Source organism: Myotis daubentonii, chromosome 7 (genome assembly GCF_963259705.1).
Source record: "Myotis daubentonii chromosome 7, mMyoDau2.1, whole genome shotgun sequence".
NCBI lineage: Eukaryota > Metazoa > Chordata > Mammalia > Chiroptera > Vespertilionidae > Myotis > Myotis daubentonii.
Window position 1 is genome coordinate 72,614,689 of NC_081846.1, and position 27,353 is coordinate 72,642,041.

The 27,353-nt window shown below is 38.9% G+C and overlaps 1 protein-coding gene across 1 annotated transcript in view; it reads left to right on the forward strand.

Annotated features, from left to right (window-relative positions):
• LRP1B (LDL receptor related protein 1B) overlaps positions 1-27,353 on the forward strand; it is a 924,684-nt gene that overhangs the window by 481,772 nt on the left and 415,559 nt on the right. Inside the window, exons 34-37 of the mRNA XM_059704885.1 lie at positions 2,938-3,064; positions 3,800-3,951; positions 4,250-4,374; positions 5,549-5,920. Coding sequence (XP_059560868.1) covers positions 2,938-3,064; positions 3,800-3,951; positions 4,250-4,374; positions 5,549-5,920 — 776 coding nt within the window. The remainder of the gene's footprint in view (positions 1-2,937; positions 3,065-3,799; positions 3,952-4,249; positions 4,375-5,548; positions 5,921-27,353) is intronic.

Sequence of the window (27,353 nt, forward strand, 5' to 3'; positions counted from 1 at the left end):
TGTAAATAAGGACATTTTCTGTTTAGGACAAATTATTATTGAGAGAAACTTCAATATTGTCACATAATATTTGATTTGGATGATTTTGAGAATTTCTGGGTCTAATAAAACCTCAGGAAGTATTTTCAGGGCTAGATTTATCAAGCTAACACTCTAAAGGCAAATTTGTTGGCTGTAGTATACAATCCAGCAAACTTTATTACAGCAAAATTTGAACTAGAATGGGGAAACCATTATTATGTAATACCATCAATGAATCTGTCCATGAATCTCGAAAACCAGAGACAAGGAATTTAATTTCTTCCCATTGCCAAAGATCACACTTCGATACAAATACTCTGTTCATTAAAAACATCTCAAGTACATCTATGTAAATTACTATCTTAAATAAGTTTCTCTCTGCAGTTTTATATGCCTAGAGAATGGTTTCTAAATTTGGTTTATAATCCCTAAAGGTTCTCAAAGTGTTAATTCTATTCAACTCTTTACTTTCAAGTTCAGTTTATGGAGCAAACAAGTTATTTTTTTCCCCTAACATTTATAAAATGTTGCTTAATTTTGGTAGGTGTTCAATCCTTTGATTTTATTTAGTTGATTAATTATTTGGCCATAAAAGTGATTCTTGCTGTCAGAGTTGGCTTCATATATTATGATAGTTTATCAAATCACCACTCAAAATTTGAGTAAAATCTATATTCAAGATAATTTTATTTTGAATAAATTTTATCCCTAACTTTATTGCCATTCACCTAAGCCTTCCTCATGGATATAATAAATTTTAAGTGAATAGGGACTAGTTGGGGCGGGGGGGGGGGGGGGGGGGGAGAGAGAAACTTTTTCTCTAATACTAATAGCTTTTACATGTTTTGTTTTAAGTACGAAGATCTTTGTTATACATTTAATTTCTAATGAAGAATAGAATTTGATAAACGATTATTTTATTGTGGTATTATATTTACATTTGGCGACACAACATATCATAGAGAGGACGTACAGTCCTGAGTTAGCAAAGCTGGAGTGCAGTTCCTGGTGTGGACCCTTATCAGCACTGTGACTGTGGAGCATTCACATCCTGAGCTGCAGCTTTTATAGCTCTGAGAATTAGGGTTAAATATGTTATTAGATCAATCAACCTACTCAAAATAATATTTTATTATTTACTCATTTAGTTCATTTGAAAGCAGACTATTATTAAATAAAAGGTATGTAATACATATTCCCAGCCATTTTTGAACTTAATAGTATGTGATAGTAGATGGAAAGAATTAGATTGAATAAGTAATCATATGTCTATCCTGGCTTCCAAAATGCCTCCTTCCCAGTATAACATCCGCTGCCATTCTAAAACAAGGACTGACTGTTCATTTTAAGAGCATTGTTATGCTAAAATTTGTCCTCAGAATGTTAAGTGGAGCGGTACATTTTACTTCCCAGTTAAATAGTTATTTTGAATAATTTTAATGTAATAAGTCCCTCTTAAAGTTTTAAAAATCTTACCTTTAATACAGGTATAGATATTTTTGTGCTTGCTTCCTCCCAGATCTAACCAATAAAATATTAATTGTATTTCTGCTATATAGGTTTTCCTTTCTGATTTGTAGACTTTATAAATATGAATTAAACTGTCTTCAAAATAATATACTTGGGATTTTAGCCGCACCTCTTTTTTGTCTGGTTATGAAAGTCCAACATATTTATTTTACACAGAATTTTCAGGAAAAAAATCAACTTTTAAAATAAATTAAAACAATATGCATAAAGGGAATACATATATTTTCATATAGTTTGTGTCTTTTTTCATGGATTAATAATTACTGCATCACGTGGATATAAAATATGAATGGAGGCCTTTGATTTTTCTATATGCAATCTCATTTTCTTCTGTATATGATCTATCATATATATGTATTCAAATATGCACAAAATACACCCCACTTTATCTGAATTAATAATTGCCATAGTTTTCTCAACTTTAATCAATGCTTTTATCTAGCAGTTGAATAAAAACTTCAGTTGACATAATTTAGAAAGGATGGATCTTACTTATATGAAAGCATGAATTTCTGTATTGTATTACAAATATTTTATTCGTTGAATGAATGAGTAAAAGAAAGCATCGATTATGTGCCTTTTGTTTTCCTACAATTTACTTTTCAATGCTGTTTTATTACAGCATGCTCTAGATTTTCTTTCTGTATTTTATTTTCTTGCACATTCCTTCCACATTACATTTTATATTACAAAATTGCTAAAATAAGAATTTCTGCTTTTGTATAAATCAATATTTTAACATGTTTAACAAGATAATTTTTAAAATTTGAATAAGGGTAATTATATTTAGCAGTGGACAAAATTAAAAGTCATGATATAATCACATATACATCATAAATTAAATATTTACTAACATTAATTTTCATTTTTAAAAATATTCTAGTTATCTACTGCTATAGGTATAGCAGTGAATAAGCAAGAGAAAAGATCACTGTAGTCATTGAGCTTACAGTTTGGGGGGGGCAAAAATATTAATAAAAAATAACACTACAGAAATACAAGTTTTAATTTGCCAGTCTCATTCATCTATGACATGAAGCAGATTACATGGTGCAATAATCAGAGAGAACACTGAAGGTTTCTTGAAGGAAATGATATTTGAGATATAAAAAGAACACATAAGGCAAGCTGGGTGCAAAAGAGAATTTCAGATAAGGAGTGGCATGTACTGAAGGCATTTGTTAGGATTTGAATTCATCCACACCTTCTATGAATGCTTAAATATTTTTTATAGTAAAAATATTTTATTGCAACCAAACACACATGTATATTGATTTCTAGGATGCATTATTTTTATTTGTTAGTATGAATGTGACTGCTGTTATTAATAATATATCTTTTTTGTGCTTATCTGCATACTACTATAAATCAACAACTTAATTTCAGCTACTTGTTCTGGACTGAATGGGGACAGATGCCGTGCATCGGGAAGGCTCGCTTAGATGGCTCGGAGAAGGTTGTCCTCGTAAGCATGGGAATCGCATGGCCTAATGGCATCTCCATTGACTATGAGGTCTGTTGGATTTCCTTTCTTAAATATTTAGAGTTCATTAACTGCCACCTTGATTAATCCTCTTTTAGCATTCTCTTATTTTCTCAATAAAACAATCAAACAGAATACACCCCACTTTATCTGAATTAATAATTGCCACATTTTTCTCAACTTTAATCAGTGCTTTTATCCAAGAGTTGAATAAAAACTTCAGTTGACATAATTTAGAAAAGATGGATCTTATTTATATGAAAGCATGAATTTCTGTATTGTACTACAAATATTTTATTTGCTGAATGAATGAGTAAAAGAAAACATTGACTATACACCTTGTGTTTCCTATAGTCTACTTTTCAATGTTTTATTACAGCATGCTCTAGATTTTCTTTCTGTGTTTTATTTTCTTCCACGTTACATTTCACATTACAAAATTGCTAAAATAAGAATGTTTGCTTTTGTATATATAAATCAATATTTTAAGATGTTTCGCAAGATAATTTTTGAAATTTGAATTAGAATTATTATATTTAGCAGTGGACAGAATTGAAAGTGATGATGTATTCACATATACATCATAAATTAAATATTTAATACCACTCATTTTCATTTTTAAAAAGACTCTAGTTATCTACTGCCATAGGTATAACAGTGAGTAAACAAGAGTAAAGATCACTGTATTCATTGAGCTGACAGTCTTACTTCCTCAATAAAACAATCAAACACAGCTTGTAATGTTACTTTTCAATTGATCTTTAGGAAAATAAATTGTACTGGTGTGATGCTCGCACGGACAAAATAGAAAGAATCGACCTTGAGACTGGAGGGAATCGGGAGATGGTGCTGGCAGGGAGCAATGTGGATATGTTTTCCGTTGCCGTCTTTGGGGCTTACATCTACTGGTCTGACAGGTAATTTATTTTTTCATGAGCCTCTGAGACTCAGAATGCTATTTCAGTGCCCGTTAGTTGCTTTACCCTTGTAGGATTAGCCATCCCCTAGCAAGGTCAGAAAAAGGATTTCACAAAACCTTGTCATTTCCGCAGGAAAGGCCGGCCACTCTTCCTCTTCTAGGCTCAGCCGTTTCAATGTCACAGATGAAGGGTTGTTTTCTTTCCCTTTTGCTGGGATATCTGTTATCTTGAGCTTAAATAACTGACTTGATTTGAATCAAAGAGCGTTGATCATGTATGTTCATCTTCTCGTCAGAGCACATGCCAACGGGTCCATCAGGAGGGGCCACAAAAATGATGCTACAGAAACCATAACCATGAGAACGGGGCTTGGAGTCAACCTGAAGGAGGTTAAAATCTTTAACCGAGTAAGAGAGAAAGGTTAGCCTTCTCGTATAATAAATATACTTTATGCTATTTCTTTCTCTCATTTATTTTTAACATTTATCAAACTGAGGTTAGGGATTAATTCATATTTGAGTCCAAAACCTCACAGCCCTTTTTTTTTTTGAGGGGGGAGGTGGGGTGTCTAATTTCTTACAAAAGTTATATAGTAGCTTAATGAAATAAATGTATAATAGTTCATATATAGATATATTTGCTCAGGACAATTTGTGTATATGGGCAGATTATATTCCTGGTATGATTTCAGTATAGTTTGGGCTAAGTAATACAGAAAAACTTGATACACATAGTCAATGAAAAAAATACAAAGCAAATTGGGATATTAGAGAGTAAAATGTTTGCTTTTATTATATTTTAATATATAAAGTAATTATGGCTCCAGAAGTTTGCTGTTAGTGTGAAATATTTCCAAAGTCATCACTTCTTTAAAATGTGTATTTTGAAACTGATATGACAGTGATTTGGATATTTTTTTAAAATTACCTCCATTAAAATAATATTTGGTTTATGTTCATTAAAATAAATTGCATTTAATTTTCTTGATATTCAAAGAAAGATATAATACTTTTGAAGATGATGATGGATTCACAGAGAATTAGTCTGATGGAGAAATCTTAAGAACATATTACATCTTCACTCAAAACTGGAGTAAAAAACTTATTCCCAGTATTCTTAAGATGTTAGGCACATGGGAGCCATAAATTCCTTTGATACTTTATGTACTTTGTAGATACAGAGAATTAAGTAGTGCATGATTTTTTTGTAAATTCACTTCATGTTTTTAGTGAATCTGCTACTTATGCCAAAGATTACAGTACATATAACTTATTATATTTTCAGTATTAAGTTTCAAAAAAGAGTTATACACGTAACTAGCAGATTAAGGGAAATTCTAAGTGTTTTTATTTGGATGGTGAGGGAAGTAGAAGAATGTGATCTTTGAAACAAGAAATCAAAGTTTTTAAGATATTGTGACTTAAAAACTCAGTACTTTATAGTATTTGGTTTCTGAGGGCCATTTTAAAATTAAGAATAAAAAACAAAATATTCAATATTAATTTTTTAATATTTATATTAGAAAAATATATTTGGAAAACAAAAGAAAGATATAAATATGCGTGTGTCTGTGTTATCCCTTTTCAATCCTTAGGAACCAATGTTTGTGCCAAGGACAATGGTGGATGCCAGCAACTTTGTCTTTATAGAGGAAATTCCCGGAGAGCTTGTGCTTGTGCCCATGGTTCTTTGGCAGAGGATGGAGTTACTTGCCGAAGGCATGAAGGCTATTTGCTGTATTCAGGGAGAACGATATTAAAAAGCATACATCTTTCTGATGAAGCCAATTTAAACTCACCAATAAGACCATATGAGAACCCACATTATTTCAAGAATGTCATAGCCTTGGCTTTTGACTATAATCAACAAAGAAGAGGTACCAACCGAATATTTTACAGTGATGCACACTTTGGAAATATACAGCTTATTAAAGATAACTGGGAAGACAGACAAGTAATTGTTGAAAGTAAGTACAAGAATTTATTTTAAAATACTTTGATGGAAATGAGTATCCTTTGGATTAGTAGAGAAATTAGAGTGGTAATTCCATGGAGGAATAACATTTTCCTAAAGTTTATATTCAAGAATTAATGCAACTAAATTATCCAACCCCCCCAAAAGTCAAAGAAATAATTAACTGCTAGCATGTACAGCAAGCATGTTAAGCTCGAAGCCTGCAGGCTGCATGCCTCATTTATTTGGCCTGTATTAGCCTTTGAGTTTGACATGCTTCACAGCATATACATTATGATTGTTTGCCTCTAATTATGGAACTTTCAATATAGTCCCTCATAATGTTTCTTATAAATATCAGTAAGTAGGTTAAAATTCATGGAAAATGACTTTCAGTGTAAAACTTACTAATTTTATTTCACTGGATAAAAGTATATCTTTAAGAATATCTTATTTTTTAAAGAAGATATTCTTAATTATTTCAGTGAATTTGTTTTCTCAAATAAATCTTTTAATATATACAGTATATATACATATATGTACAGTCTTGATAAGAAGATGTTATTTAAAGAAAAACTTTATTATTTTAAGATACTTTAAATATTTATTCAAGCATAATATCATGTAGATTATCCACTTATAATTTAGAGAATCCTTTTTCCTATCATCTAGCTTTTGTAAGGACTATCTTCATATTCCTCATACAGAATCTCTCTTTTTTCTATCTTTATGTGATTTTTATATATTCCCCACTTTTCCACTTTCACTATACTGAGATCAATCACTTTTGTTACATTTTAAATTGTAAATACTATATATATTTATTATAAAGGCTTCAAGTTATATGGGCTTAAAAATGATCATTCTGCCTCTACATACAACATTGATTCAATTTATTTACTCATAATTGAAAATTGTTATGCCTCTAGAATTTATTATGCATGTGTGTGAGTATTGTTGGTAGTTACAAAAAAATAGAATGATCCTATATGCATTATTCGGTTGCTTTTTTCCCACCTATAATATATCTTGAAAAGCTTTCATTTCAGTACGTACGGCTGCATCTTATTCTTTTGAAAGCCTGTCCCTAATTCTATACTAAGGATAAAGTAATTTACTTAACCATTTGCTTATTGATAAACATTTAGGCTGTTTCTGGTATCTCATCATTATTTACAATGGCACAGTAAACATTTGCATATATAAGTACGTGTATTCACATATATGATATTTTTAGCATAAAATCATAGGAATAATAGAATTACAAAGTCAGTGTTTATTTTATTATTTTATAGCTGATTGAATTTCTCTCAACAAAGACCATATCATTTTATGTTTTCACCAATTATCAGTAAAAACCTATTTTTCCTTACTTTTGCCAACAATGATTTTCTTTTTTTAATTTCTTTATTGATTAAGGTATTACATATGTGATTTTATAATTTCTATCTTATGACTAACAAATAAAAATATCACCATATATTAATATACTTTTTCCTGCTAATATATGAGCTTCAGCATCTAATTCTATGTTTACTCATATAAAAATAGATATTTCAGATAACTTTGTACTATACACCCCATGCTATGTCTGCCACTGCTCAATTTGTTCTTTCAACATTTAATATCCTTCACAATCCATTTTGTTTGTTCAGATCCTATAGAGCCTTTCCAAATGAGTTCAAGTATATACTTTATAAACATATTTACTATACAAATATACATTCTTGTTCTTTTATTCCTAGGTTATTGATAATTTCACACCAATTTATATATTTTAGCACATACCATTTTGACTGTGTGTGTGTGTGCCCGTGTGCGCATGTGTGTGTGTGTGAAAATACAACTATAACAGTACTGGTCACAGAGTTCAGATGTATTTGATTCTTTGGGAATATCTATATGAAGTTTACATTATAATATGCTTTGGTCTTCCATTTTCCTAGACTTATGCAATTCAGAGTTGGAAGTGTTCATATTATATCCATAATATATTATTGAACTTATTCATTTGTTGTGCTCCAATTTTTATTTTGTCAGGCACCCTGGAAGTAAAAATGAATATAAGTTCATAGACTTCAGAGGCCACAGTTTAAGAGGAAAGCTACAAATGAATTACATTGAAATTTAATAGAATTCACAAGATTCCAAAGGCCTAGAGAATATTTAAAAAATCTACCTGAGGAAGCGAGAGGAGTCCATTGAGCTGAGTTGAGGAAATTTAAAGGATGAATAGGTGTCTGTCAGTTGATTGGGTCAGGTGAAGAGGAGGCTGGAAAGAGGAATAATTCTAGACATGTGGTTTCCTGGGCATCCCCAATTCATGTTCAAGGAGTCTAACAGATCAAAACTGTCTTCATAGTAATACTAGATATTTGCCTTTTGAAACTGTTGACATCTGCGCTGATGGTGAAGAAGCAATGGTGGCTGAATTGCTAGTACCTTAGACTAATCAAAACCATGGCACTGCTCTGCTGGTGTGGCTCAATTAGTTGGAGAATCATTCTATGCACCAAAGGTCACAGGTTAGATTCCTGGTCAGGGCCCATACCTGGGTTGCGGGTTCAATACCCGCTCAGGGCATGTGCAGAGGGCGGCCAATCTCTCTCTCTCTCTCTCTCTAAGCTTGTCCTCAGGTGAGGATTCAAAACAAAACAAAACAAAAAACAGTGGCAGCAAACTGTACTAATAGCAATTGTAATTTTCACTGCCACTAATAGTAGTAAAAAAAAAAAAAAAAAGACAGTTTCCCTTAACATCTTTGAAGAAAGAGTAAAAAATTGATTTTATTATATTCTGATACTTCAGTACACATTTTTAAACATTCTGTGTAGTAAAATGCACATAATACACTTTTTATGCATCCTGAATTATGGTATGCATTCATGGTTTCATTTACCTGAAGGAAACCCTGTATTTGTGTGATTATTTGAATTGCAGCTTCTTTTAAGGAATGTTATTTTTCACTTGAAAGAATGAGGAACAGACAAACTATAGTTATTCAAACCAAGGTGTGTGACAGACATTTTCTAGATAATTGGCACAATGAGTCTGTCACTACAAAGAAATATGTTATGGTGTTTGTTGCAAATATTAAAAATCAAGCTTTGAGGTAAAATTAAAACTGTGTAAGACTTGAATTCACTACAATAGACTTGATATCTTCCCAATATTTAAAGGCTTTTCTGATGAGAGGAGTGGTAATATGACTAATGTGAATTTTGGGGTATTGCATAATGTGATGTGTCATCATCTGACAGATATAAATAACTCAGAAAAATATTTTCCAAATAATATGATAAAATGATGCATGGGTAAATGATCCATTCAGAGTTCAAGATAAACCAATGAATGTTAATGTAATAGAACATAAGAAGGTCATCATGGTGTTTTCTGATACCACATTAAAGCTAACCTTCAAGGAATGACCACTTGTCATATGTTGGGTAGTATGAAATAACATCCCTTTTCAATTGTATGGCTGTGTGAAGCTGTATTTTCATCACATAATGTCAACTAAAACACCACAGTAGATAGGATGAGGAAGTAGATGTGAGAATTAAGCTATCTTCTAGTAATCCAGACTTTAAACAGATTTATAAAATTGTAAGAAAATGTTTTATTTTTATTTAAAAAAATATAGGTACTTACTTAGATGTTATTTATATTAATATGCAAGTAATTCATTTTGTATTTTAAAATAAATTAATTTACCTTAAAAACAAAATTGTTAGCTTAAATTTCTCATATAGTAAACTAGAGGCCCGGTGCACAAAATTCGTGCACTCAGGGGGGGTCTCTCGGCCCGGCCTGCACTCTCTCATAGTCTGGGAGCCCTCAGGGGATGTTCGACTAATGGCGTGAGGAGCAGGCCTAAGTGTCAGTTGGACATCCTCCATGGTCCCACCACTGCTGCTGCACTCACCAGACTTGAGAGCTCCTGCATTGAGCATCTGCCCCCTGGTGGTCAGTGTGTCTCATAGCAAGTGGTCGTTCTGCCATTCAGTCAATTTGCATATTAGCCTTTTATTATATAGGATAGCTATAGAATTTACTATAGTAAATAACCTAACTCAAGTATACATCATATCATTGGAGTCCTTGATAATTTTTAAGAGTGAAAAACACCTCAGATCAAAAATATTGAAAACTGCTAGATTAAGGGATTTTTTTTTTTTTTTTTTGCATAGAGATTTGAAAAAGCACAAGGTAGATAAGGAGTCACATATCATTTGGTATGATTAAAACATGGGTGTATATAGCATGAATTGGTGTTAGATGAAGCTGGAGTCCTATGGAAGAATCCAATATCTGGAATTTGGTCTGCCAACATAAGCTTTATCTATATATATAAAGAGGTAATATGCTAATTGGTCCTAACAGTGTCCCAGTCACGACTGGTCAACAGGCTGCATGGGCACAGGAGCTGGTGGGCAGGGATGGGGGCAGGGACTTCTGCTGCCAGCGCAGGCTCAGGCAGGCTTGCCCAGCACTAACATCACGCTGCCTCCGAGGCAGAGGCTGCTCCCAACAGAGGCACACGTAGGCAGGAGCTCGTGGGCAGGCACTTCCACCCCCAGCAGAAGTGTGCATAGGCCTGACCAGCACTAACGTCACACTGACTTAGAGGCGGAGGCTGCTCCCAGCGAAGGCATGTCCAGGCCCACAGCACCACCTGGCCCGGAGGGGGGGCATCAGGATGGGGGCAGGGCCTCGGCAGAGAGCTCTCAGCACTCCTGCACTGTGGTCTGAAGGAGCAGAGAGGAACAGTGAGCATATGGGCAGTTAGGGGCTTAGGCCAGGAGCAGAGAGCAGATAGGCAGTTAGGGGGATCAGACAAGGAGGAGAGAGCACTTAGGGTCATCAGGCCGGCAGGGGAGCAGTTAGGGGCATCAGGCAGGCAGGCAGGTGAGAGCTTAGGAGCCAGTGGTTCTGGATTGAGAGAGGGATCCAAGATTGGAGAGGGTGCAGGCCAGGCTAAGGGGGGACCCCCCCCATGCATGAATTTCATGCACCAGGCCTCTAGTTGATATATAATTTACACACCATAAAATTCACCTGTTACAAGTGTACAGTTCAATAGTAATATTGAATATTATTGAATATTATGTAATATTACATGATTGGCTTTTATTTAACTTATTTTTATTGTTGACACTATTACAGTTGACCCCATCTCCCCTTTGCCCACCTCCACCCATCTCCCATTCCCACTTCCCTTTGACTATCACCTCACTATTATCTGTATCCATGGGCTATTGTATCTATGTTCTTTGGCTAATCTCATCACCTTCTTTCATGTGGTCCCCAACACTGACAGCTGTCATTCTGTTCCATGTATCCATGCTTCTGGTTCTATCTGTTCATCAGTTTATTTTATTCATTTGATCCACATATAAGTGAGATCATATGGTATTTGTCTTTCTCTGACCAGCTTGTTTCACTGAGCATAATTAGCTTTTAAAATTAGGTAAATACATATGTATGTTTGTGTATGTAACATAAAATTTCCTATTTAACTATTTTTAATTGTACAATTCAGTGCCATTAATTATATTCACAATATTGTGCAACCATCACCATTGAGTAAGAAATAATTAAATGGAAACAACTAAAAATCTTGGAAATGAAAAATATAACATAATAACAATTAAAAATAAATCCCCATTGGTAGAATAAAGTTTATGCTGGAGTAGTGGGTGTGAAAATGAATAAATGGGATGTAAATTAATTAATGAATTAATCCACAAATTAGAGAAAAATGGTAACAAAAAAAAAAACATGAGCACCATTTTGAAACTTGGAAGTAGTAGGTTCAATACGCTTATAGCTGGTAGATATTGACTAATACTAGAAAGGGAAGAAAAGCAGCATTCAAAGAGATAATGATGGCATTTACTAGAAATGAAGAAACAAATGGATGCTAAGATTGAAAATGCATTCTGAGTGCTAAGAAGATTAAGTCAGTTATCGAAGTAAAACTTCAGTTAAACATAAAAAAAAAGGGAAAGACTTAAGATGCTCCCAGAAGGACTAGAGAGATCGGATGAACAAATGGTTTTAAGCAAACTTCTCATCAGTAACATTGGTAGTATTTACACACTTCTAAGAAAATATATAATTCTATAGTTGACTAAACTCTATCCAAAATGGAGAGAAATATTGTTTTAGACATAAAAAGTCAGCAACAGTATATCTACATATTCTCACAAATAAAGACATGAAATAATTGCTTCAAACTTGCCTGCAATCAACAGTTTGAAATAAATTTTGTATTTTACATTGTGACTCAGGATATGTTTCAGATTTACAAAGCAATATCTTTATTCTGTAGGACTTATTCTGATGTTATTTTTAGCCAACCTAAGCATAGTTGTTTTTTGTTTGTTTGTTTATTTTAACCAAACATTGTTTCAAATAAGCTCAAATGATGTCCCTGCATTCAATAAACAATTAAGATATATAATTAAATGAAGCTACTCTTGAACTAGGAAGAAAAACAAAGGATGCTGAAGACCTTAATGGAGAAAATTACAAAATGTTAGTGGACATACAAATGACCTTAAATAAAGTAATAAAATAGTTTCATTATGAGAAAACTCCATTTCCAAGCCTATGGAAATTTGTCCCAAATTTTCTGTAAGTTTAATGCAATTCAAATGCCAAAATGACTTTTTCACAGAATTCCATAGTAAAACTAAAAGTCTCATGGAAGAGCACAATTCCAGCAATGGCTAAGGCAGTTTTAAAAAAAACCTACACTTGTAGTGTCTCCTTGACAAACACTTAACTTATTAAAAAGCTATAAAATTTAAAGCAATATGATATTACCAAAAGAATATTAGAACAGGGGGCTCAGAAGCAAATCCATATGTACATATCTTGCAGGTGAATTTGTTATGCATTGCCACATTGCTAATTCAAATCAGTTAAATAATAATGAACTGCCTTTACCAGACTATGCTAGTACATTTTGTATGCAAGAGATAAAACAAAATTCTATCTCTAGCTCATACTATACTCAAAAGTAAGTTCTAAGTACATTGAGTGTAAATATAACTTTTAACATCAAAGAAATTATAGAATATTTTTATAAACTCAGAATAGTAACATATTTTAAAAAGTAGACAAAAAAATAATACAGTTGAAATTAAAAACATTTCTAACAGAAGATATACAGGAATTTAAAAGCCAAAACAAATGAAGACTAACAGAAGATATTTGTATTTCCTAAAATCAAAAAGAATGGCAATTAAATTTTAAAATATACCACTACAAAGACTAATAGAAGTATGGGTAAGTCATGATAAAATGCAATTCCCAGAAAACATATTTATATTAAAGTATATTCAAGTTCACAATTCATTGAAAATTTCCTAATCAAACAATGTGATGGTATTTTCTATTTATGAATTTCACAAATTTTTAAAAAGTTTGATAATGTGGAGAAACTGGAATGTTCATATACTTTTTTACAATTTTGTACGACCTCTTTAGAGAGAGCCATTGTGCAATATTTTGAAATGTTGGGAAAGTACATATTCTTTCATCCAGCAATTTGCACTTTTGGAGTAAACTTAGGTATTTCTACCTTTAAAAAACACAAGGGTATATTTTATGACAGTTAAAAAAACAAAACTTAAAAAAACACACCAATGTGTTGTGTACAGAGTGGGGCAAAAGTAGGTTTACATTTGTGAGTACCCAAAACATTAATTATTGCGTTACTTTTAACCTATTTTTGCCCCACTGTGTATATACACATAGTTTTTATCTCAAATGCAGCTTGATTAAAACAGCCTTACTTACTGTAGCCAAGAAGTGGAAACAACCTAAGTGTACCTTGATGGATAAATGGATAAATATATTGTATTATTCCGTCATTTAATAAAGAATGAAATTTTGCCATTTGTGACAACGTGGTACCTAGAGGGCATTAGAGGAAGTAAAATAAGTCAAACAGAGAAAGACAAATACTATATGTGGTATCTAAAAGAGGAAAAGAGAACTCTGTGTCAGGCTTGGGTGACTGCCCCAGTAGATCATGACAGGAGATCTGATAAGAATTCTGTTTGCAAAAAAACACAACAACAACAAAAACTTCTGGATCATGTCCATGTGGAAGAGAGCTAGGGCCAATGTTTATTATAAAACTTAAACTTCACTAAGAAATGTATGGAGGGATCTATAATTGTTATAGTTAGTGAGTCTGATTAAGAATGGAGAGAGGATAGAAAGGGGTCTGGGAAACTGAAGCATCAGTCATTGAATAGAGCAATTTATAGGGATGTTAGGTGGACTTTAGGGCAATAGTAATTCAGATATGAATTAATGTCCTAATAGTGGATTACTGCCTAGTAAGTTCTCAGTAGATGAGTGGGGGTGAGGATAACAAGATTATTATTCCCTGATCAGAGCCACTTCTGTATTAAATGTCAATTTAAAGTTAATTATATATACATGTTTTTGTTTGTTTTTTAAAAATATATATTTTATTGATTTTTTACAGAGAGGAAGGGAGAGGGAGAGAGATAGAGAGTCAGAAACATCCATGAGAGAGAAACATCAATCAGCTGCCTCCTGCACACCCCCCACTGGGGATGTGCCCGCAACCAAGGTACATGCTCTTGACCGGAATCGAACCCAGGACCCTTCAGTCCGCAGGCTGATGCTCTATCTGCTGAGCCAAACCGGTTAGGGCTATGTACCTGTTTTTAAACCCTTGTCTAGAAGTTGAGAGTTTAGTTTGTATCAATTAGCTTTAATTTCATAATAAAGCATCCCAGAATTCAATGTCTTAAAACAATGACTACTTATATATCCCACTATTGTATGGGTTATCTAGGTGGTTCTTCTAGTCTAGCTCAGCTTCTCAAATCTCCAACCAGCTGGAAGATCAAATGGTAGCTGGTTTTCAAGAATGGTCTCCCTCATATACCTGGTAGTAGGCAGCCTGTGTTCTAAGTTACTGGGCCTCAAATCTGTCATTATGCAACCAGCTAGCTTGGCATGGTCTCAGAGATCTAAGAAAGAGCTGGCCCCAATATGAAAACATTGTATAAGCCATTTTTATTAATGTCTCATTGGTCAGGGCAAGTCACATGGCCAAGTCCAGGTTCAAAGAATAGATTCACATTGATGGCAGAGTCTGCAAAAAGGCCACACACATACATGAAGAGGAAGTTCCATCTTCTGTAAGCAACACAATTATAGAAGTGATTTTTAGCTTATCCCTCTAAAATCCTAAATAATAATTTAAAATTTGGCCTGGCTTTTTGCAATTAACTTTCTTTGTTGTTTTATTTGTTATACAATGTTTCTTGGCAACCAGTAGTGAGCTATGACAATAATATCTTGTTTACACATGAGCTATACATCAATCTATATTTAATGGTGAAAAAATAAAACTAGACAGGAATTATCTAGTGGGGAAAAGATATGACAAAACTATGGCTAGTTTAGTGGATTTAATGGCACTGAATTGATTGTCACCATCAAGAGTATAAACTTTTTCAGATTTATCTCAAATAATGCTTTTTCTAAGAAGTTCCTCATGATTAGCTGCTATGAAGCCACTTTGATCACTTAACAATTTTATGAAATCAATGTGACTAAAAAAAGTTTCTTTATTTTGTTTTGTTTTGTTTTTGTAGTTTTGACTCAAACATAGAAGTTATAAATGGCTACTAAGGGGAAATAAAATCTGTGATGTAGTGTTAGAGGAGGCATTTTTCATAGAAAGTAATAAAAGAAAGTATACATATTAGAATCTCCTTTTCCTTTTGAGAGATGTGTGGCATGAATTCAGCAGATGAAATCAATGTACTGTGAATTATAAATAGGTGTTTGAGGGCCTGGATGATGAATTCAAAACTCTTAAGAAAGGAGCAGAGCACCTGTTGAAAAAGGCAAGGACACAAGTGAATCCGTTTCTTCTTGAAAGATGGTTATCATTGGCAGCAGTGAAGTTACTTGCTATTGTTTGAAGGGGCAAGATATTTTAATTTCATATAAATGCTGAATGTGCTCAGTATTTTTAGGTTTCTAATGCAAGAATAAATAAAGTTTATGAGAAATTAATGTGTGTTATCTATATATTCAATTTGCTATTCTGAGCTATTCAGTGTAATATATCTAGCTAAAAATTCCAACAGAGAGGGATGGAGGAAAGGTGAGTTGAAGAGAGAGGGAGAGATAGAAAGGGGAAGAATATTAAAAGAATTTACACTAAAACAAACCTTTATATAATATGCTTCCCAGGACAGTTTTTTTCCTTACTTGAGTTTTAATTATATAGCTTTAAAGTGGCAAACTTAAAGATAGATTATATTTCAAATGTTGATATAGTTAGCCTTATTTACAACATTTATTTTTATATAATAAAAGGGTAATATGCAAATTGACCCTAACAGCAGAACAACTGGTCACTATGACGCACACTGACCACCAGGGGGCAGATGCTTGATTCAGGAGCTGCCCCCTGGTGGTCAGTGCACTCCCACAGGGGGAACTTTGCTTAGTCACAAGCCAGCTGATGGCTGTGAGCGCAGTGGCAGTGGCAGGAGCCTCTCCCGCCTCCTCAGCAGCGTTAAGGATGTACAACTGCCCTCAGTCGGGCATCTCCCAAGGGCTCCCAGGTTGCCAGAGGGATGTCTGACTGCCAACTTAGGCATGATCCCCTTGGTAGCAGGCCTAACCCAGCAGGTGGACATACCCCAAAGGGTCCTGGACAGCGAGAGGGTGCAGGCCATGCTGATGGAGCCCCCCCGAGTGCACAAATTTTCATGCACTGGGCCTCTAGTAACATAATATGTGGCTTAGTTATCACTCTTACAGAACAGCATTCTCAAAATACTTCATGTTATGTTCAAATTAATGTCAGCTGCTGCAAGCCTCATTAACGTTTTTTTAGATTTCTACAAAGTAGAAATTGCAATGTGTAGTTCGATGTTTACTGACATGTTGATAAATGTAAGTGTTAACCAATACACTATATGCTACAGTTCCTCTCCATTTCCTTCAGCAATTTAAACCTGATGCTCTTTCTTCTTCCTTCCCTTCCCTTTCATACAGTCTTTCTCAATGAGAACAGTATTATTATTGATGCCTTCATGCCCTTATCAATCTTCACACAGTTTTCAAGAATACTTTTGACTCCATTGTGCTCTGTTTTTACATTCCACTAAGACTTGATAATAGCCTAGATCTGATCACTCTTTAGCACTGCTCTACCTAAAGACCTTGAACTTCATGTTCCTTCTCTTTAAATGTAATCTGATTACATTGCATCTAGAATAATCTATCAGTCTGTTATCTGCCTTTTAAATATCCTACACTTCACACTTCAATTTTCAGTTCTGTTCACCACACTTTTCTTTTTAATCAAACCTGGATGAAGAAATAAGCCATTTAATGTTGTCCCCATCACTTTCCTATATTATCAAATACACCTCCCTATAATTTCTGTTTCTGACTATACAAGTGAGTTCCTACAGAAGCTTTCTCCCTGTACTCATAGGCATATTTTCACTTTTGGAGAATTCCATCATTGTGACGATTCATACTAGGACTTTTACTATTTGCTGTTACTCTAAATTCAAACATTCTAATTATCCTATTAATACTGGAACAGTGTAAAATCTCTATATATTTACTAAAATTTTCCTTTAATATTCTTTATGTCAATTGTTTTAAAATTTTTATTGTTGAGAGTATTACAGATGTTCTCCATTTTCCCCCATTGCCTCCTTCTACCCAGTTCCTGCTCCACTCAGGTTTCACAAGCTCCCTGGGGGATTGGGCCTAAGCTGGCAGTCAGACATCCCTCTGGAAGACCAGGAGCCATCAGAGGATGTCCACTTGCCAGCAGGGAGCAGACCAAAGCTTCAATCCGACATCCTTAGTGCTGCTGAGGAGACGGGAGAGGTTCCCACCACCACAGCTGTACTGGCAGCCATCAGCCTGGCTGTGGCTGAGCAGAGCTCCCCATATGGGAGCACACTGACCACCAGGGGCAGCTCCTCCATTGAGCGTCTGCCCCCTTGTGGTCAGTGTGTGTCATAGTGACCAGTCATTCCCAGTCATTCTGCTGTTAGGGCCAATTTGCATATTACCCTTTTACAATATAGGATAGAGGCCTGGTGCACGAGTGGGGGCCGGCTGGTTTGCCCTGAAGCGTGTCCCATATCAGGATGGGGGTCCCACTGGGGTGCCTGGCCAGCCTGGGTGAGGGGCTGAGGGCCGTTTTCAGGTTGGCCACAGCCCCTTCTGGGTGGGGGTCCCTGCTGGGGTGACTGGCCAGCCAGGGTTAGGGGCTGATGGCTGTTTTCAGGCTGGCCACAGCCCCTTCAGGGTGGGGGTCCCCCATGGGGTGCCTGGCCAGTCTGGGTGAGGGGCTGAAGGCTGTTTGCAGGCTGGCCACAGCCCCTTCAGGGTGGGGGTCCCTGCTGGGGTGCCTGGCCATCCTGGGTGAGGGGATGATGGCTGTCTGTAGGCTCACCATGGCCCCCAACCACCCAAGCTCCCAGTGGAGGCTGGCTGGAAGCAGGTATCTGGGATTTATTTATCTTCTATAATTGAAACTTTGTTGCCTTGACTGGAGGACACAGCTGCCAGGGCAGGCAGGAAGCTTGGCTTCCTCCATCGCTTGGGCTACCAAGCCTCCTGCTTGTTCCAGCTCTATGACTGCCAGCTGCCATGTTGTTTGTGTTAATTTGCATATAGTCACTCTGATTGGCTTTTGGCATGGCTGGTGGGTATGGCTGGTGGGCGTGGCTTGCAATTGTAGTGGAGGTACGGTCAATTTGCATGTTTCCCTTTAATTAGATAAGATAATTGTTAATCTTCTTCTTGCTTACCTTTTTCCTGACCTGAGTTTCTAGTAGTTTCTATCTATTATGTACAACAATGTTTTCACTTAGTTACTCCCTAAAACACTAGTTGTTTCACCATTTCTGCATCTAAAATTGTAATTCATTTATGTCTCTAGGTTTGGTGTAATCTCAGTTTAATTGATCTATCTCACCACAAATCTCTTTACTATGTAAAATTCACTCTTTCCTCTAGTCCAACACACCCTATTTGTCTTCAGAACATACAATATATACAATATTCTTGTCTAAGATTCCACTCCTTTACTTATGTTGCTAAACTGCAATGGAAGAAATTTTATGGCCTTTTAATTGGTTTATATTTTGGGAGCTTAGTAATTTAGATCTATTTTTTTCATTCCATTAAAGGATTTTTTTTCCTTAGAACTGCAGCTCATAGTGATCTTCTTTTAAAAAAACATTCAGGACTTAATTCCTTGGTTAATATTGTATGCTTTTCTTTTATTTCATTCTTGTCTATATGATCTCTCCAAAGAAATGTCAAGTTCTTCTAGGCAGGTTCCATTGCATATACTCTTTCTACACACCTTCTAATCTAAAATAGAACTCTTAACTTATAAAATGAAACTAACTAGCTATAATGTGAATTTGCAGTGTTAACCATATAATTAGATTATTAAAAGACTTGTTTCACAAGTCCTTCCCTCACTGTTCACCCCTTACAAGCTGTGTCCTTAGGCAAATTATCCCCTTTCCTTGCTTCAGTTTTCCATTTTAGGAATATGTGTTCATTCCTTTATTACTGAATAATTACTAATCCACTTGCTTTCTTTTTTTGCCTTGAGTTTAGTATAAATCTCAGAGGGTTGATGGGATCCAATGAGTTAATAAGTGTTTTTTAGATCAGTGCCTAGAATTTAGGAAGTATTCAATGAGCATAAACCATTATAAGGTTTTGCCGTCATTTTCCTTAATTGACTCATTTTCTTTAGAGCTAGATTATAATAAATTAGTAAAATCTGCATGCAAAATGACCACTATATAAACAAACATTTTGTCAAGAACAGATGTGATTCTCCCCTCAAACTTTCAAATACTCTGAGTAAAGAAACTAGAAGATCCCCAAGTAGAAGGACTTGTGTAGATGAAGAGGACTTAAGGCTCCAGAATTCTTCAATCATACCTCAGTGTTTATTGAACACTAGAGGCCTGGTGCATGAAATTCGTGCATGGGGGGCGGGGGAGTCCCTCAGCCAAACCTGCACCCTCTCCAATCCAGGAGCCCTCTGGGAATGTCTTACTGACAACTTATGCCCACTCCTCGTGGTTCTCTGCTGTCTGCGGGGCCCGCTTGGCCACTCCCAGGTCACTGGTGATGGCCAAGCAGGCCCTGCTCTCAGCGGCTGCCCCCTTGGGACTGGAGGACTCCAGCAGGGCTGAGAGGACTGGGCGCTGCCATCTTGTGGCTATGGGTGCCGCCATCTTTGTGTCAGAGTGATGATTAATTTGCATATTACTCTTATATTAGGTAGGATACACACTCAATTGATACATGTTCTAGGCACTACAGGAGCTTCTCCTAGGGATTACATGACAGAGGGCACTTGTGATATATTAATAGAATATGGTTATATGAGTAGCAAAAACTGTGAGGTAGGAGATGGAAAACAAAACAACAACAACAAAAAAAACGCCGAAGCCGGTTTGGCTCGGTGGATAGAGCGTCGGCCTGCGGACTGAAAGGTCCCAGGTTCGATTCCGGTCAAGGGCATGTACCTGGGTTGCAGGCACATCCCCAGTGGGAGATGTGCAGGAGGCAGCCGATCGATGTTTCTCTCTCATCGATGTTTCTAACTCTCTAGCTCTCTCCCTTCCTCTCTGTAAAAAATCAATAAAATATATTAAAAAAAAATAACAATAGGAAGTGATATATTTAAGGTGACAGAATTAAGGTGCTCCTGTTGTTAGAAGCATTTAATTTTCCAAATATCTAAATACCCTCCGTCCTCCACCCTTTGCACTTTGAAAATTGATGATAACATATTTGGCGGAGTGCCCACATGAAAATAAGACTAAATCAAAACTGAAAAAAATAAAAAGGAATATTGGTAAATATAAGTATTCATCAGATATGCAAGAATGTACCATGTATTAAAGCATATTTAATAACTTTAATTTGCCTTATTCCTTTTGAATCTTCAGTATAATGTTGCTTAGAGACCTATATTTGTAGAGTGATGGCTAAGAACAGAATTTATTATTAATTAATGAAAGCCTGAAGTGGCAAAACCTTTGTAGAGCATAATGTTCTGTTTTTTCTACATTCACAAAATCCTGGGATTTGAATGGCATAGACATGGTGAGATGAATTAACAAGGTGGGTCATCTGATGGGAACTTGCATGTTTAGTATGACATGGGTACTTGAGTCTGGACAGCTAAAGTCTGTGAAAGTGAAGTGTCTGTCAATTGTACCTATTATTTAGGTGGACAATAAGATAAAATGAGATTAGTTTAGTTACCATTCAAAAGACATTTACAATAACCTTCCTACTATGCAGTGTTAGTAGAGAATAAACAGAATTTAGTGAGATGAATATTTGTTTCAGAATTAAAAATAGAAGCATAATTTTCCAAGTAGTTTTTTACCAGGATGACATGAGCCATGTATTTATACTTAAAAGCCATCTACACTAATAAAAGAGAAACATGGTAATTGGCGTACAACCGCTACCCTTTTCATTGGCTAATCAGTGAGATATGCAAATTAACTGTCAGCCAAGATGGCGGCCGGCAGCCAGGCAGCTGGAAACTAACATGAGGCTTGCTTGCCTCAGTGACAGAGGATCGTTGGAGGAAACCAACGTTCCCCGCCTGCGGCTGCAGGCCTCTGAGTGGGCAGTTTAAGAAACATTGTAACAAATACCGCCGGACTTCAGCCAGCAGATTCGCAACATTGTAAGCAAAGGCCAGAAACCTACTTTCAGCCTCGGAGGCCTAAGAGCTGGAGCCAAGCCTCAAGCTAAAGCTGGCCCAGAATAAAAAAAAAGAAAAAAGAAAAAAAGGAGCAGTTGGGAACTTCACTCACTCCCAGCCTGAAAACAGCCCTCAGCCCCTCACCCAGACTGGCCAGGCACCCCAGTGGGGACCCCCACCCTGATCCAGGACACCCTTCAGTGCAAACCAGCCGGCCCCACCCATGCACCAGACCTCTATCCTATATAGTAAAAGGGTAATATGCCTCCCAGCACCGGGATCAGCATGACAGGGGGCAGCGCCCAAACCCCCTGATCGCCCTGCGGCTCTGTGTGTGACAGGGGGCGGCGCCCCAACCCCCTGAGCAGCCCTGCTCTGTGCCTGATAGGGGGGAGCTCCCCAACCCCCCCCCACGGGCCCTGCTCTGTGTGTGATGGGGTAGAGCCATAACCTCCCCATCGGTCCTGCCCTGAGTGTGAGAGTAGCAGCACCCCAACCCCCTGATTGGCCTGCTCTGTGGGTGATAGAGGGTGGTGCCCCAACCTCCTGATTGGCCCTGCTCTGTGCATGACAGGGGGTGGCGCTGCAACCTCCCTATCGACCCTGCCTTGAGTGTGACAGGGGACGGTGCCCCAACCCCCCAATTGGCCCTACCCTGAGTGTGACTGAGGGTGGCATCACAACCTCCCAATCTGCCCTGCTCTGTGCATGACACGGGGCGGTGCCCCAACTCCCCAATCAGCCCTGCTCTGAGCCTGACCAGGGGCTGCACCTAGGGATTGGGCCTGCCCTCTGCCACCCGGGAGCAGGTCTAAGCCAGCAGGTCGTTATCTCCCGAGGGGTCCCAGACTGCGAGAGGACACAGGCCGGGCTGAGGGACCCCCCCTCCCCCCCGAGTGCACAAATTTTTGTGCACCGGGCCTCTAGTATTCAATAATTGATGAAATACCTCTTAATAGCATTAGATATTTATGTATAACTTACTTTGTAAACCCCATAACATTTTCTTTACTTCTTTTATTTACCTCCATTACTATTATTAAAATACTAGAGGCCCGGTGCACAAAAATTTGTGCACTTGGGTGGGTCCCTCAGCCCAGCCTGTGCCCTCTAGCAGTCTGGGACCCCTCGGGAAATAACGCCCTGCTGGCTTAGGCCTGCTCCCAGGTGGCAGAGGGCAGGCCCAATCCCTAGGTGCAGCCCCTGGTCAGGCTCAGAGCAGGGCCGATTGGGGAGTTGGGGCACTGCCCACTGTCATGCACAGAGCAGGTGGATCGGAAGGTTGCGATGCCACCCTCAGTCACGCTCAGGGTAGGGCCAATTGGGGGGTTGGGGCACCACCCCCGTCACACTCAAGGCAGGATAGATGGGGAGGTTGCGGCACCACCCCCTGTCATGCACAGAGCAGGGCCAATCAGGGGGTTGGGGCACTGCCCCCTGTCACACACAGAGCAGTGTGGATCAGGGGGTTGGGGCACTGCCCCCTGTCATGCACAGAGCAGGGCCCATCAGGGTGGTTGGGGCTCCATACCCAGTCACGCACAGAGCAGGGCCCATCAGGGGGTTGGGGAGCTCCCCCCTGTCACTCACAGAGTAGGGCCGATAGGGGAGTTGGGGCACCGCCCCCTGTCACACACAGAGCAGGGCAGATCAGGGGGTTGGGGCACCGCCACTGTCACACTCAGGGAAGGGCCGATGGGGAGGTTATGGCTCTACCCTGTCACACACAGAGCAGGGCCCATGGGGGGGTGGTGGTTGGGGCGTCGCCCTCTATCACCCACAGAGCAGGGCCGATCAGGGGGTTGGGGCACTGCCACTGTCACACTCAGGGCAGGGCCGATGGTGAGGTTATGGCTCTACCCTGTCACACACAGAGCAGGGCCTGTGGGAGTAGAGAGCGCCGCACCCTGTCACACACACAGCCGCAGGGCAATGAGGGGGTTGGGGAGCTCCCCCATATCAGGCACAGAGCAAGGCTAATCAGGAGGTTGGGGCGCCTGCCCCTGTCACGAACAGAGCAGGGCGGATGGGGAGGTTGTGGCCCCGCCCACTGTCACACACAGAGCGGCAGGGTGATCAGGGGGTTTGGGCGCTGACCCCTGTCACGCTGATACCGGTGCCAGGAGGCCTCTCGGCTCCGCTGATCCTGGTGCTGGGAGGCATATTACCCTTTTACTATATAGAATAGAGGTCTGGTGCATGGGTGGGGCTGGCTGGTTTGCCCTGAAGGGTGTCCTGGATCAGGGTGGAGGTTTCCACTGGGGTGCCTGGCCAGTCTGGGTGAGGGGCTGAGGGCTGTTTTCAGGCTGGTGGGTGACGGAAGCTCCCAACCGCTCCGTTTTTCTTTTCTTTTTTATTCTGGGCCAGTTTTAACTCTGAGGCTCCAGCTCTTAGGCCTCCGCTCCTGAAAGCAGGTATCTAGTTTGTTTCTGTTCTATAATCGAAACAATGTATAACTCCAGCTCTGAGATCCCGGCTCGCTGAAAGCAGGTTTCTGGGGTTTTGTTTAGCTTCTATATTTGTTACTATGTTTCAAACTGCAGGCTCAGAGGCCGGCAAGGCAGGTGGGGAACGTTGGTTTCCTCCATCACTGAAGCAAGCAAGCCTCATGTTAATTTCAAGCTGCCTGGCTGCCGGCTGCCATCTTGGCTGGCAGTTAATTTGCATATCTTGCTGATTAGCCAATGGGAAGGGTAGCGGTCATACACTAATTACCATGTTTCTCTTTTATTAGGATACTAGAGGCCCGGTGCACAAAAATTTGTGCACTCGGGGGGGGGGGGAGAGGGGGTCCCTCAGCCCCCCCTGTGCACTCTCGCAGTCTGGGACCCCTCAGGAGATAAGGATCTGCTGGCTTAGTCCTGCTCCCGGGTGGCAGAGGGCAGGCCCAATCCCTAGGTGCAGCCCCTGGTCGGGCTCAGAGCAGGGTCGATTGGGGAGTTGGGGCATCGCCCCCTGTCATGCACAGAGCAGGGCGGATTGGGAGGTTGCGATGCCACCCTTAGTCACGTTCAGGGTAGGGCTGATTGGGGGTTGGTGCACCGCCCCCTGTCACACTCAAGGCAGGGTCGATAGGGAAGTTGCGGCGCTACCCCCTGTCACGCACAGAGCAGGGCCCATCAGGGGGGTTGGGGCTCCGTACCCTGTCACACACAGAGCAGGGCTGATCAGGGGGTTGAGGAGCTCCCCACTGTCACTTGCAGAGCAGGGCCCATCAGGGGGTTTGGGGCACCACCCCCCGTCACACACAGAGCAGGGCGGATCAGGGGGTTGGGGCGCCGCCCTCCATCACCCACAGAGCAGCGCCGATCAGGGGGTTGGGGTGCCGCCACTGTCACACTCAGGGCAGGGCCGATGGGGAGGTTATGGCTCTACCCCGTCACACACAGAGCAGGGCCCATGGGGCGGGGGGTGGGGCGCCACCCTCTATCACACACAGAGCAGGGCTGATCAGGGGGTTAGGGCGCTCCACCCTGTCACACACAGAGCCGCAGGGAGATCAGGGGGTTTGGGCGCTGCCCCCTGTCACGCTGATCCAGGTGCCGGGAGGCATATTACCCTTTTACTATATAGAATAGAGGCCTGGTGCATGGGTTGGGGCTGGCTGGTTTGCCCTGAAGGGTGTCCTGGATCAGTGTGGGAGTCCCCACTGGGGTGCCTGGCCAGTCTGGCTGAGGGGCTGAGGGACTGAGGGATGTTTTTCAGGCTGACGGGTGACTCAAGCTCCCAACTGCTCCTTTTTTTCTTTTTTGTTTTTTATTCTGGGCCAGCTTTAGCTCTGAGGCCTCGGCTGCTGAAAACAGGTTTCTGACCTTTGTTTACCGTCTGTATTTGATACAATGTTGCGGTCCGGCTGGCTGAAGCCCGGCTGAGTAAAGCAGGTTTCTGGGGTTTTTATAGCTTCTATATTTGCAACATAGTTGCTTAGATTTGCAGCTGAGAGGCCGCCAAGTCAGGCAGGGAATGTTGGAGTCCTCTGTCACTGAAGCAAGCAAGCCTCCCTGTTCGCATCAGCTGCCTGGCTGCCAGCCGCCATCTTGGCTGACAGTTAATTTGCATATCTCCCTGATTAGCCAATGGGAAGGGTAGCGGTCATATGGCAATTACCATCTTTCTCTTTTATTAGATAGGATTCACAATATAAGGGAGAAAATTGGAAAGTAGCAAAATTTCAGATTAATATTTGTATGTAACAGCTTAAAACAGTGTCATTCTGAGGAGGTTTAAAGGTAACTGGGTTACTTGAACTATAGGAAGAGTCAAGCAATGCAAAAGTTTTCAGCATACTCTGATGACAAACTACAAAGATTCAGAGATAAGGGAGGATAGGTCTGTTATTTGAAATGTACAAATGAATTAAACCATTCTATTCAGATTGGTTAAATATTCACTCAGCTAAACAATTGCAGTGTTTGAGTAGGACATTCTCTTTCTTCTAGATAAACATTAAATGTGCCGTTTCCTTACCAATATTTTACTTGGTTAGTTTGTGTTCACACTTCACACTTCAGGTCTTAGTTTTTCTATTCCTCAACACCCACATCACACACACACATATGTGTACACACACACACACACACACAGTCATCTCAAGCCAGAGATGAGCATGCCTTCTAGTTTTTACAAATGATTTGCAACTAGTTTGTTATAATATTATTTTTAATTGAATTATCACCTTGCCTTTGTTATATGAGAGGACACTGTGCCTTTTCCATCAGTTGATCTCCAGCCCAGCCTATTGTCAGCCCTCAAGGCACTGTGTTGACAGGTGTTACAAATAGCTTTTGAGCAGTCTGAACCCTGGCTGCAGAGTTGCTGGAACTTAGTAAGCAATCAAGAAAATTTCACCAAAAAAAAGAATCATATGCTCTCTGAAAAATCAAGATTCTTGCCCTCATGGAATGTACAAGATAGTAGGGGAAGTTTTGTAGCAGAAATAACTATAAGTTAGTATGGCAAAAGGGTGGTATTAGTGTAAATCGAATTTTGCAGGTACCCAAACTAAAACAAAATATTTGCCAGTCAAAACGATTAAAGGGGCTTCCTGGAGTAGCTGGTGAAAATTGCTATTTTGGTCACCCTGACCAATAGGCATAAGGGTAAATTGATGACTTTTTGCATATGAATTTGTTCATTAATATTTTTCTTAAAATAGCATCAAGACAACACATGTTTATCTTATTTTAAAATCATCTGGTGACAGATGGTTTCTTAAAATAGGAGAGACTTCAGAATATGGTTTACCATTATATCTACACATGCCATTCTGGTTTCCGCTGTGCACAAAATAGCTTGGACATGGCATGTGAATTGAACCAATACCACTGTTTACCTTATTTGATGACTACACAGTAAGTGCTCCTTTTTTCTTTATTATTGAGTTCCTTACAATAGTGACTGGTTTGGTAGTAGAGCGAGAAATGAATTTTGTGTCTGGATTTGAATAATATTAACAAAAGATGAGCTTTGCCTAAACTTACTATTTTCTTATCTTTGAGGAGACAGAATTACAGTTGTCAGGTAATATAATACTTTTGCACAAGATAATGCTGCAATTTGAAATTATCACCTTCCTATCGACTTAATGTCATCATTTATATTCTTGCCTTATTTAATTCAATTTCACAAATTTTCCCTTAGT